Consider the following 14,069-nt stretch of genomic DNA (forward strand, 5'->3'; position numbering starts at 1 on the left):
CATGCGTGTATACATCCCACCATTTATTTACATTTTCTTCTGGTTGGGCTCCCGAAGCAACCTCTGGGAAATTTGAGGAATGAATCTGGGGCTGGAAATCAACCAGGCGAAAACTCACTGTGTGGTTGACCTTGGGCAAGGTCATCCCCCCTCTCTGGGCCTCAGTTTTCCCAATAAAATGAGTGGGTTAAATTTGGGATCCCACAGGTCACTTCCAGCGTTGACGTTCTATGTTCTATGGTCCTTCTTTGTCTCTTTGCCTCCCCTCTCCTTGTCTCCTCTCCTCGATCCCCTGTAAGGAATATGTGAACTTGTGGCCCAGCAGAGGAAGGGATACATAGCTGCCAAATTCGTAGGGCTGAAAATGTAACCTGGAGGAGGAGTCAGTCAGTCAATCAATCAGTCAGTCAGCCAACAAGCATTTATTAAGGTACTTGGTTCCAGGCATTGGGGATACAAGGGAAGGAAAAACAAAAGTCCAGAACAAAACTCCCTGTCTTCAAGGTCACAGTCTAATGGGGGACACAACACACAAACAACTATATATTTATAAGATATAAACAACATAGAGGTTATCTCAAGAGAAGGCATGCCATCAGGAGGAGAGGGAGGGGGATTGAGAAAAGACCCCTTGCAGAAGCAGATGAGCTGAGTCTTGAAGGAAGTGAGGAGAGAGAATTCTGGACAATCAGGACAATGGGTACAATGGCATGGTGTCAGAAGGTGGAATATTGTGTGCAAGGTGGGAAGAGGCCGGGTGGTAAAGGGCTCCAAAAACCAAACAGAAGATTTTATATTTGATTCTGGAGTTAAGAGAGAGACAAGTTTATTGAGTGAAGGGGTGATGGTCAAACCTATGCCTTAGGAAGATCAATTTGATGACAGAATGGATGATGATCTGGAGTGGAGGTGTGTGAATTTGAATCAGGGAGACCAAGCAGCAGGCTGTTCTAGTCCAGCTGTGAGGTGATGAGGGCCTGGACCAGTGTGCTAGCAGTGTTAGGAGAGAAAAGGAAGTGTATATGAGAGATGTTAGGAAGACAGAAACTGCTTGACCTGGAAAGTGATTGGATTTGGGGGGTGAGATAGAGTGAGGAGTTAAGGATAACATCAATTTTGTGAACCTGGGTAACTGAAAGGAGTGGTGCTCTCTACAGTGATAGAAAAGTTAGGAAATGGGGAGGGTTTGGGGGAAAAGTTATGAACTGTTCTTTGGACATACTGTTTTAAGATGTCTACAGTACATCCACTTGGATGATGTCCAGTAGGCAGCTGGAGATTCTAAACTGGAGGTCAGGGAAGAGGTTAGGGCTCCATAAATAGACAGCTGAATGATGAAGTTAGAAAGCCAGACTACAGAGGGTTTAAAAGAGAGGAAGAGAAGAGAAAGGGGAGGCATCAATTGTAGAGGGGTTTCTCAGAAAGTTTAGCTAAGAAATGGAGAAGAGGTATAGAAAAATAGCTATTAGAGGAGAGATATAGGACCATAATTATCTGAAACAATGGGATAAAATGAGAGTTTTTTTTAAAAGGATGATGAGACACAGGCATGTCTGTATTCAGTAAGGAAGCAGAGATTGAAGATTAGTGAGAGTAAGAATGATAGAGGGGAAATCTGCTGGAGAAGATAAGATGGAATGTGATCAAGGGTACATGTAGGATTAACCTTGGCAGGGGAAAGGGCCACCTCTTCATATAAGACAGGGGTGAAGGAATAATTAGTGAGGGAAAGACATTTGACTGACGTGAGATGAGGAGGGAAGGAGAGGGAGATCTCCACAAATGACTTCAGTTTTGTCCATGAAGTCCTTAGCTGGCAGAGTGTGAGAAAAGGGGTTCCATGGGAGGCTTGAGAAGAGATAAAAAGGTTTGGAATGGCCACTGTGGTGAGTGGGAGAGTCTACCAGTTAGGGAAAGGATTGACTTACTGCACTGAAGTCCCAGTTAAGATTATGTAATGCAGATTTGTAATGCACCTAGTCAAAATAATTTTGAGATTTTCCCCCAATGCCCAAATATGAACAGAGGCAGCAGATAGTGGGAATAATATAAAACTGGAGTTTAGTGAGGGCATGATTGGCAGTAGGCTAAGGGACATGGGACTACAGAGAAGTTGATAATGTAGAAATGAAGTGGTTCACCAAGGAGTTAATGTAGAGAAGGAAGCAGAGTGTAGCCAATCTAGAGTGATGTCCTGAGGGTAGGGGGGAACAAAACTGAGGGATGTAGGGAGTGGAGATCACAGTAAGAATGGAGATCAGGGTCAAGGTCATAAGGCAGAAGGAAAGAGAGATGACAAAAGATTATGATCAGTTATAGGAATTTCAGAGTTCATATACCTGGAAACATACATGTGACTATCTCTGTATGTAGCTGAGGTGTCATGAAGGAGGAGGTCATGCCATATGAGTAGGCTGATGGATAGGAAAGTTAGGGGTTTGGGGGACTATTGAATTATCAAAGGAAAGTTGAGGTGGAGAGAAAGACTATGAACCAGCCATTGTATTCTTTGAGGAAGGAAAGAATATCCTGGTGGTTGGTAGATAACAGATTCTAGAATCTTGTTTGGGTGATAAATTTGGATTGAATGAATCTCAAAGGAGGAGAAGTTTTGGAGAGATTGTGGTAGAGGAAGAGGGGCAATGGGGAGCAAAGAATATCCTCACCACCACTACCACCATCACCATCACTACCACCATCACCATCACTACCACCACCATCACCACCCCCACCATCGCAGACTGCAACCAGTGATCAGGGAGTTTGAGTGAAAGTGAAACCAATACTGGAAAGGGTGGCTAGGGTTGCCATGTCATCAGGAAGGAACCAGGTCTCAATGAGAGCCAGAACATGGAGGGAATGAGATGTGAAAAGGTTTTAAGATGACAGCAGATTTGTTGACTATGGAACAGGAATTTCAGAGAGCACAGTAAAACAGGAGTATATAACTGGAGTCAGACATTTGGAAGATGGAGTTGAGGAGGATGGGAGTAAGGGAACAGGTTATGGGTTTTTTTTCAATGATAGCAGGGGTGGGTTTCAGAATCACTGATTCTGATGAGGAGAGTATTGTGGGTTGGGAGTCATTAAGGAATGAATCTATGCAGAGTATCAGTGGCTAGAGAGAGGGCCTTTGAGGAACGCAGGATGTTAGACTGTTCAAGGCTTTTGCTAGAGGTCCAGGCTTCTGGTGGTGACACTGTGTCCTGTGAGGCCCAAGGAGGCCCAGCTCCCAACAGGCAGGAATAGTTTAAAGCACAGCCTGTGGAGTCTGAAAAGGAGACAGGAGCTGGCAATTCTGGGGGTGAGTCTGATCCAAAAAAGTGCTTACAGAGCACTGGAGAAGGCCTGGGAGGGATGGCAGAGGCCACAGGCAGGTGAACTAGATCCAGAGATGACAGGGCTGTGCAGGTAGGCATGGGACTGGTTTATCAGGTTCAAGTATCCAGGGCATTGCCTCATGATGGTGGCTGGGAGTTTGGGGAGGCCCCAAAACAGGCTACTTGCTACCAGGGATGGTGGCCACCACAGTGCTCCAAGTGCTTAGTTCTCCGTAGTCCATAAAGTCACTGGCTGCAACCTGCACTTGGTATTGGGTCCTGGGCCGCAGGCCTTGCAGGATGAAGGATGTTTCCTCAATTGGCCCCACCTGAGAGCAAAATTTGGGTGGTCCAATTACAAAACACTTTTCACACAAATAAAGACAGATCTAAATAATTGGAAAAACATCAGTTGCTCATGGGTAGGCCGAGCTAATATAATAAAAATGACAATTCTACCTAAGCTAATTTATATATTCAGTGCAATATCAAACTGCCAAAAATTACTTTATAGAGCTAGAAAAAATAACAAGAGTCATTTGGAAGAACAAAAGGTCCAGAATATCAAGGAACTAATGAAAAGAAATGCAGGGAAGGTGGCCTAGCAATTCCAGATCTTAAATTGTATTATAAAGCAAATCATCAAAACTGCTTGGTACTGGCTAAGAAATAGAGGTGGATCAGTGGAATAGGTTAAATATGCAAGACACAGTAGTCAATGACTATAGTAATCTATTATTTGATAAACCCAAAGACCCCAGCTTCTGGGATAAGAACCACTCTTTGAAAAAACTGCTGGGAAAACTGGAAAAGAGTATGGCAGAAACTAGGCATAGACAAATCTCACACCATATACCAAAATAAAGTCAAAATGGGTTCATGATTGAGATATAAAGGCTGATACTATAAGCAAACTGGGAGAACAAGGAATAGTTTACCTATCAGATCTATGGAGAACAGAAGAATTCATGACCAAACAGGAGATAGAGAACATTATGAAAAGCAAAATGGATAATTTTGATTACATTAAATTGAAAAGTTTTTGCACAAACAAAGCCAATGCAACTAAGATTAGAAGGAAGTAGAAAATTGGGAAAGAATTTTTACAACCAGTGTCTCTGATAAGGACCTCATTTCTAAAATATATAGAGAATTAAGTCAAATTTATAAGAATACAAGTCATTCCCCAATTGATAAATGGTCAAAGGATATGAACAGGCAGTTTTCAGATGAAGAAATTAAAGCTATCTATAGTCATATGAAAAAATGCTCTAAATCATTATTGATTAGAGAAATGCAAATCAAAACAACTCTGAGGTATCACATCACACCTATCAGATTGGCCAATGTGACAAAACAGAAAAAAGATAAATGTTGGAGAAGATGTGGGAAAATTGGAACACTAATGCATTGTTGGTGGAGTTGTGAAATGATCCAACCATTTTTTTTTTAGGCAATTGGGGTTAAGTGACTTGCCCAGGGTCACACAGCTAGTAAGTGTCAAGTGTTTGATCTGAGGGCGGATTTGAACTCAGGTACTCCTGACTTCAGGGCCAGTACTCTATCCACTGTGCCACCTAGCTTCCCCTGACCCAACCATTTTGGAGAGCAATTTGGAACTATCCCCAAAGGGCTATAAAAATGTGCATACCCTTTGACCCAGCAATAGCACTTCTAGGGCTGTATCTCAAAGAGATCACACAAATGGGATCACCCATATGTACAAAAATATTTATAACAGCTCTTTCTGTGGTGGCAAAGAATTGGAAATTGAGGGGATGCCCATCAATTGGGGAATGCCTGGACAAGTTGTGGTATATGAATGTAATGGAATACTATTGTGCTATAAGAAATGATGCGCAAGCAGACTTCAGAAAAACCTGGAAAGACTTGTATGAACTGATGTTGAGAGAAGTGAACAGAACCAGGAGAACGTTGCACACAGTAACAGCCATGCTCTGTAATGACTGACTTTGAGAGGCTTAGCCCTTCTCAGCAATGCAAGGATCTAAGACATCTCCAAGAGTCTCATGATGGAAAATGCTATCCACATCCAGAGAAAGAACTATGGAGTCTGAATGCAGACTGAAGCATACTGTTTGCTCTTTTTTTTGCTTCTGTTTTCTTTTGTTTCCTCTTTCTTGTGGTTCCTCCTATTGGTTCAAATTCTTCTTTACAACATGACTAATGTGAAAATATGTTTAATAGGAATGTATATGTAGAGCCTATATCAGATTGCATGCTGTCTTGGGGAGAGAGATGGGGAGGGAGGGGGAGAAAAATTTAAAACTCAAAAGCTTATGGAAGTGATTGTTGAAAACTAAAAACAAATTAATTAATGAAAAAAAGATAAACATTTTAAAAAATGTGGGTAGTCAGTGCCCAGAGAGAGGCCTCATCTTGAGATGAGTACTGGAGAGGGATAGGTAGGTTTCTTTAAAAGGGAGCTGTTGATAGAGGGAAGCTGTAAGGCTTGGTAGGTAGAGCCTAGGACTAGGAATCAGGACAACTGGATTCTGGTCTCCCTTGTCCCTGCCGGTTGACCTTGAATAAACCCTCTGCATATCTAGCACTTCAGTCCAGTAGGCTGAGGGAGATGGGGCTAGTTGTCTCTAAAAGGACCCTCCTCACCTTGACATGTCATGTTTTAACATTCTAGACTTCTGTAGCATGCAGAATTCTAAAGCTCTGCTCTCTGGGCAATTCTTTGATCAGCCTAACCACCCCTCTGACATACTGGGCTTCAAACACCTCCCTGCTCCTGTCCCAGTCAAGGTCTTACCTGTCGAAATCTGGTGGCCCCCTGTCTCTGGTAACGGATCAGGTACTTGAGTGGAAAATACTTGGGGAGGGGCCAGGAGTGGGGGGGCTCCCACTGTACTCGAAGTTGCTTGCCAGGGATAAGGCTCACGCTCATAGCTTCCGGTGGGTCGGGTTTAACTGCCACCCATAAACACATTGGTTATAGGGTGAAAGGGTCCTAGGACATCATCATTTCTCATGGCTACCCAGAACCCCCTTTGAAAGACCTTCCCCCCAAGCGCCTTCCTTTACCCCAGAGGTAGACCTTGAATATCTGATATTCTGTTAGGCACCCCTTCCCCATTCATACTCAGCCTTGACTTCCTAATACATTATTTGGAATTCCCAGGCTGGACTCACTGATATGCTCCGCGATGAAGGGGACCAAGCTACTTCTGGCTCGGTGTTGAGTGATAACCGTGATGTTGAGGATGTAGGGAGTCATGGAGAACATCTGGATGTCAGGGATGACACATCTCTGGGCCTCAGGGTATGGCTGGAGGCAGGGATGTGCTTCCCCTTGGCTGATCATCCCTAACCTGAAATGGAAAGCCAAGATTCTGATCTCAGTAACCCCCTCCCCTTGTCCCAGATGCAGGGGCATCCCTAACCTGCACTGGAAGGGAGGGACCACAGCATTCATATCATTCCCCACACCCCTCCCCCTCCGCCAGCTAGGTACCATATTTTAAGATGGACTTGGGGTGGTGTAGCGGGAAGAATCCTGGGCTGGAAGTCAAGAGATCTAGGTTTGAGGCCCAAGTCTGCCACTGACTCCGTGTGATCAGGTAATGACCACAACAATGATAATGATAACTAGCATTTATATAGTGCCTACTATGTGCCAGGCACTGGGCTAAGTGCTTTATAAATATTATCTCATTTGATTCTCACAACCACCCTACAAGGAATGTGCTCTGCTCTTATTATCCCCATTTTATAGTTTGTTTTTTTAGGCAATCGGGGTTAAGTGACTTGCCCAGGGTCACACAATTAGTAAGTGTCAAGGGCTTGGTCTGAGGTCAGATTTGAACTCAGGTCCTCCTGACTTCAGGGCCGGTGCTCTATCCACTGTGTCACCTGCCTGCCCCTCCCATTTTATAGTTTTAAAGGGACTTGGCCAAGGCCACAAAGTGTCTGAGGCCAGATCTGCACTAAGGGTCTTCCTGACTCCAGGCCAGTGCTCTATCCACTGTACCACCTAGCTGTCTTCCCCCATCATCCTCTTCTGAAAGGCAAGGGTGGAACCAATAGTCTCTAAGAACTCTTCTGGCTCTAAAGCTCTGCTTTCTGTGATTGACAGTGCGTCCAGAGGAAAAGGGTCAGCATGGTGAGCAGCCTGGACAGCACCAAGCGTGAGGAGCCACTGAATTAATTGGAGATTTTTAGCCTGGAAGAGAGAAAAACTTGGGGGGAAGGGAAGAACATGAAAGCTATTTTTGTGTATCTGAAGCCTGTCACATGGAAGAGAAGGTAGACTTGTTCTCCCTTGGCTCCAGAGGACAGAACCAAGAACAACTAGGGAGACAAAGGTGCAGTAGATCCAAGGAGGCAAATTTCAGTTTACTACAAAGAAAAACTCCCTAATGACCTGAGGTGACCCACAAGGGAATGGACTGCCCACATGGAGAATGAGCTTTCTCTTACTAGAAGTGTCCAGTCACGGCCTAGGTAACTTTCTATAAGGGACAATTGGAATACATTCCCTCTGAGGTCCCATCCAGCTCCTAAACTTCTGAATTTCTAGAATTCTGTGACCTCTGACCTGTAAGTAGCAATAAAGGAGGCTTTCAGCCCCGGCTCAGGATTTGTCTCTGTCTCTCTGTGGGTGGTCCAGGAGCAGTCTATGGCCTCGGGATACCTCACTGCCCAGCACTGCACAGATAGGAGGCTTGAGGACTCTGAGGGATGAGAGAGAAAAGCAGAGGGAGGCTAGGGATGAGAGTCTTTGAAGCCCTTCATGTTATCCCCCCGCTCACTCTCTCTTCCAGACAAGCTGGACCACCTGCTGGGGATCAAACCCAGCATTCTGTCTCTGGCCTCTATATTTTGGAACAGGCCGTCCCCCACGTGGAGGATGTGCTCCGTCTTCACGTCCATTCCTTAGAATCCTTAGCATCTTTCAAGGCTCAGCTCATCTGGCACCCCCTGCTTTCCTCATCTCCTGGCTATTAATATTCTCTCCTTCCTTGAATAATCACAGATGCTTATCTAGTGTATCTCTCTATGGTGGGAGTTCTTAACTTTGTTTGTATCATGTGCCCTGTTTGGAGTCTGGTGAGACTTCTGTATCCCTTCTCAGAATCATGTTTTTAAAGGCACAAGATAAAGTTGTAGGATTATAAAGGAAATGCAGTTATCAAAACGTCTCTAGAACAAATTCATAGATGCCCAGGTGTATATAAAGATATAAAATAGCATGTTTATATATTATCCTATATATTTGTTATTATTGTTATTATCATTACCCTAGGAGAATGTCAATCCTTTGAGGGTGGAGCCTTTTTTTCTTTTCAGAGCTAGTGATACTGCCAGTCACCTAGTTCTCCTGGATAGTCTCTTTTCTTTAGCTTGTCACGACACTGACCTCTCCTGGTTTTCCTCCTGCCTGTCTGGCCACTCCTTTTCAGTCTCCTTTGCTGGATCCACATCCAGGTGGAGCCTACTAACCAGATTGCCTGCCATGACTTTGTCCTAGACCCTCTTTCCCCCCCCCTTCTCCCTTATTAACTCCCATGCATTCAATTATCATCTTTGTGCAGATGATTCCCATATCTGTTTGTCCAGCCCTGACGTCTGTCCTGACCTCCAGTCTTGAATTTCCAGCTGCTTATTGGACATCTCAAACTGAATATCTTGTAGACATATTACACTTAACATGTCCAAAACTGAACTCATTTTCTTTCTCTCCAGACCCTCCCCTTCCCCATTACTGTAGAAGAAACCACCATCCAGCTGGTCATCCCTGCTCACAACTTAGTGGTCATCTTTGGCTCCTTACTCTCTCTTACCCTCCATGCCCAGTTGGTCACTGAGTTCTGTTATTTTTACCTTTATAACATCTCTCATCTATGCCTGCTTCTCTCCTCTGACACTACCCCCAGCCTGCTGCTTGATCTCCCTGCCTCAAGTCTTTCCCTATTCCAATCCATCCTCCATTCAGCCGACTGACTGATCTTCTTAAACTGTAGGTCTGATCATGTCACTGCATCAGTGAATAAACTCTAGTGGCTTCCTTGTCACCTTCAGGATCAATTATGAAATCCCCTGTTAGGCACTTTCAGCCCTGCCTTTTGTTTTCCCAGTCTTCTCACACCCAACTCCTTTCCAGGGACTCTGCAATCCAGTGACACTGGCCTCCTTGATGTGTACAAAAGAGGATGTTCAGGGGAGGTAGGTGGGAGAAGGGAAAAGGGGAGAGGAGAGCCTTGCTTTCCTTGACTTCATGTCTTTGTCCATCCTTGCTTGAAGTTATAAGGATTGGGTGGCAAGGATAGGTTGGGACACTGGTTCCCTGAGTTCTATCTTATCTCCTGCTCTGACCTCTTCCATTTCCTGCCCATTAAAGAGGGCCTTTCTTCTGCAGGCCACTTTCTACAAACCACCTCTCAGATCCCCCCACTTGCCCCATGTACCTTCCACTTTGGTCCAGACCCTTTGGTGTCCATAGAGGCCCAGCTCAGAGCCAGAGCCAGCCTCCAGGTCATGGCAGGGATGGGCCAGGTGGCAAGAGATCCCATAGGCCTAGGGCTGCTATCCGAGACCAAGAGAGAGCAGCAAAGTAGGTTCTGCCTGTCCACTTACCAGCTGCTTTAGGCTGTCTCTGACTATACCTAAGAAACTCCAACTTCTCCAAAATCCCCTGACCATACCCCACTGGGAAACCCTCCTTCCTGTGCCTCTTGCCTTTCACTTTCCAAAGGGTGTCAGAAATAGCTCAGCTGGCTGACCTTGAAACATGTGGCAGAAGAGGTTTCACTGTGGGCTAAGAGCAAGTGCAAGAGGAGAAACCAGGATTAGAACCATCCATTTCCCTGTCAGTCTGTTTCTCTCTGGCTCCTCATGTTCTTGGTACTGGACCCTAGGGGTTTGGAGTGGCTAAGGGCCCAGGCAGTGAATATCTGAGGCCTTTGATCTTTTGCCCCACCAGGAGACTCTGAAAAGTGGTAGATTCCAGTTCCCTTCAGGGGAATCCAGGGACCCTTGGAACATGAGAATGAATCATTGAACATAGAACATAGACCTTGGAAATCACACAGTCTCTCACCCCCATTTTATAGATATGGAAACCAAAACCCAGAGAAGGTAAGGGACTTGCCTAGGGTCACATGGAAAAGTAACGTGATGTCCTGCAAAGGACACTCTATTTAGAGAGAGTTTCATATTCTGGCTTAAGAAAAACTCGGAGCCAGTGTCTGAACATAACCAGGAGGTGTTAACCTTCCGGACTTCATTCTGTTGACTAGAGCCATTTGGAGTGACCAGGTCCTCTCCCCCTCCTTCCATTGAGTCAGGGGCTAGAGGGCGTATTGGCTCCAGTGTACTAGTCAGGGAGACCAAGGGCAGTTGAGTTGTGTTTGTGGGCTGACCTCATTTCACTTCCTCCGGGAAACATCTGGGCTGGAGATTTGGTACAGAAGCGGGCTGAGAATCATAGAAGCTGAGAGTTGGAAGAGACTTTGGTCTCAGCTGAGTCTCCTCCCTCATCTAAATATAGTCACACAACTCAATCATAGTTGAACCAAACTAAAATATGCACACAGATATAACCAGAGAGAAACCTGCCCAGTCAACACACCACTTCCCTCACTCACTTAACTGGGAAGAGCCAAGAAAACCCCCTGGGGCTTTCAGGGCCATCACCAAGTGGGTCCAGAGGCTGGGGAGCTGGACCCTCTCGTCTGGTCCCTGGGGAGCTGAGTCAGGAAGTGTCATGGGCAGGGTGGGCATGGCCGAAGGGACCCAGATGGGCAGGGAGAAATTATACACCAAAGACTATCAGAGCAGGACACGGGCCTCGGGACAGAATGGAAGGAACAGTTTGGGAGAGGTGAAGAGACTTTCCCAGAGTCACACAGAGATTAAGTGATCACAGCAGGATTCAAACTCAGGTCTTCCTGACTCTAAGACCTCCTCTCTATCCACTGCAACAGCAAGACAAAAAAAGAATGCAGATGACTTTGGTGTTTTTATTTTACAGCAGATAAACTGCTTAAGTAATTATTGCCTTGATCGCTTTGCCTTGGGTTTCCTAGATGTACAAATATATCATCTGTTAAGAGAAATATTTTAACTGCCTTATTTCTTCGTATTTAAATATTCTGTAATTTCATGAGGAGGCCGGTAGGTGGCGCAGTGGATAGAGTGACAGGCCCGGAGTCTTCCTGAGTTCAAATATGGCCTCCGACAGTACCTATGACCCTGGTCAAGTCACTTTTAGCCCTGTTTGCCTCAGTTTCCTCATCTGTAAAATGAGCTGGAGAAGGAAATGGCAAACCACTCCAGTATCTTTGCCAAGAAAACCCCAAATGGGGTCACAAAGAGTCAGAAGCAACTGAAAAATGGCTGAACCACAACAAAGATTTCATTAGTATTGATTGGTACTCCCTTCACTAGTGATGGTAACCCTTTGGCAGGGAAGGGAAAGGAAGGGAATGGAATAAGCATTTATATAGCACCTACTGTGTGCCGGGCACTGTGCTAAGGAAATGCTATACACATATCTTATTTGATCCTCACAGTAACCTGGAAGGTAGGTGTTATTATTATTCCTATTTTACAGTTGAGGAAACTGAGGTACCCAGAGGTTAAGTGACTTGCCCAGGGTCACAAAGCTAGCAAGTTTATGAGGCTAGATTTGAACTCAGGTCTTCTGACTCTTAAGACTGGTGCCCTATCCACTGTGCTACCATCTGTTTTGCTACTATTTTGTAAATCTGAAAAGTTCTATGCATCAGCTAAGACCCAAATGGATCTGTAATGTTCTTTCACTGGTACATATTACGTCTTATCCATGCCTTCCTGTCTCATATGACAACATGCTGAAGGCCATTTTCCATTTCTTCTGATATCCTATGGATGGTGTCACAGCACAGGCTGCCCTTGTCATGTGACTCACCTCGTCATCAATAAGCATTAAACACCTCTTATGCGTCAGGCACTGTCCTGCTAAGTACGGGGGATATAAAGAAAGGCCAAAACAGTCCCTTGCTTTCAAGGGGCTCATAGTTTAATAAGTGAGACAACATGCAAGCAACTACTGTGTGTACAAACAAGATACATATAGAAGAACTTGGAAATAATCCCAGAGGGAAGGCAGTAACATTAAGGATTAGGAAAAACTGCTTACAAAGGTGGGATTTTGGCTAAGACAGGGAAGCCAGGAGGCAGAGATGAGGAGGGTGAGAATTTCAGGTATGGGAGACAGCCAGTGGAAAGCATAGTCTGGACATGAAACAGCGAAGAGGCCTGTCTCACTAGATCAAAGAGCACCTGGGAGGGGATAAGGTGGGAGATGACTGGAATTATAGCAGGGGGCTGGTGATAGAGGGCTTTGATGCCAAACAGGATTTTATATTTGATCCTGGAGGTGATGAGGAGCCACTAGAATTCATCGAATGGAAGGGGGTTGACACGTTCGTTGCTTTTTTGTCGTTCAGTCATTTCCGTTGCATCCGACTCTTCATGATCCCATTTGGGGTTTTCTTGGTAAAGATACTGGAGTGGTTTGCTATTTCCTTCTCTAGCTCATTTTACAGATGAGGAAACTGAGGCAAACATGGTTAGGTGACTCGCGCAAGGTCACATAGCTAGTGTCTGAGGCTGAATTTGAACTCAGGTCTTCCTGACTCCAGGACCAGTGCTGTATCTACTTCACCACCTAGCTGCCCTTTTTGACAAATTCAAGCCTGTGCTTTTGGAAGCTCATTTTGGCGCTAAGTGGACTGCATTGGGGTAGACTTGAGACAGGGAAGCCAACTGGCAGGCTACTGCAATAGTCTAGATGTGAGGTGACGAGGGCCAGCAGCAGAGTGGCGGCAGGGTCAGGGGAGGAAGGGGGTGTGGACCAGAGATGTGGAATTGGGTAATTGGAGGATGGTGGTTCCCTTAATAGCAACAGAGAAGTTAGGAAGAGGGGAGAGTGTGGGGGAAAAGAGAATGAGTTCAGTTTCATGCATTTCTTGGATGACATCATTACTGCTTTTCTTCTTGCAAGTTTCTCTCTGTACGCTGCTACCTGCTCACACTCACTCTGGGCCTCTCCACTACCCTCTGGAGGACACTTCTTTTCGGTTCCTCACATAGTTGTGTTCCATGTCTCAAGCCGCCACCACATGGTACAAAGCAGAGATTAAAGAGCTGGGTAGACCCTTAAAGTGCTTGGCTACTTCCTGGAGGAGATCAGCCCCTCTTCCAGTTTAATTTCAAGCCTAATTCACTGTCCATTTGAACTATCTCTTAGACATCTGCAGCCTGAAGGACAAGCCTACCAGTTTTCCTTCCAAATGCATGTCATACTCTGCAAAATTGTCCGTCATAATAAACAGCTAATACCCTTATTACTGTGAGTTATTAGATGGCCTTTGAGAATTGCTGACCCAAAAATTCACTGCTGTAGTCACATCATGGTAATGTCTTAGACTCTCATATCTAGCCTGATCTTTCAGTCCATCACTGAGCCTTCAAACCTTTCCAACTTAGGAAGAGCTTGTGCTATACTAACTTAATAAGTTAGTATTTACATAACACTTTAAGGTTTGCAAAGCTCTCTTCACGTTAACCTGGTTTTCACAATAATCCTATGAAGTAGGTGCTATTGTCCTCATTTTACAGATGGGAAGATGAGGCAGAGAAAGGTTAAGTGACTCATCCAGGGTTACAAAGCTAGTAAGTGTTTAAGGATAGGATTTGAACTCAGGTCTTCCTGACTTCAAGCCCAACACTCTA

The 14,069-nt window shown here is 45.0% G+C and overlaps 1 protein-coding gene across 1 annotated transcript; it reads right to left on the minus strand.

Moving 5' to 3' along the window:
- Positions 1–402: 402 nt before the first annotated feature.
- On the minus strand, positions 403–9,944 carry EBI3 (Epstein-Barr virus induced 3). The gene is given in 6 exon segments (XM_020971434.2): positions 403–3,649; positions 6,103–6,260; positions 6,483–6,661; positions 7,888–8,023; positions 9,758–9,793; positions 9,796–9,944. Coding segments are annotated over 6 exon segments (726 nt in total). The 5' UTR covers positions 9,863–9,944; the 3' UTR covers positions 403–3,499.
- Between the last annotated feature and the right edge of the window lie 4,125 nt (positions 9,945–14,069).

Source organism: Phascolarctos cinereus, unplaced genomic scaffold (assembly GCF_003287225.1).
Source record: "Phascolarctos cinereus isolate Bilbo 61053 unplaced genomic scaffold, phaCin_HiC Scaffold_4;HRSCAF=312, whole genome shotgun sequence".
In the NCBI taxonomy this organism is placed as follows: Eukaryota; Metazoa; Chordata; class Mammalia; order Diprotodontia; family Phascolarctidae; genus Phascolarctos; species Phascolarctos cinereus.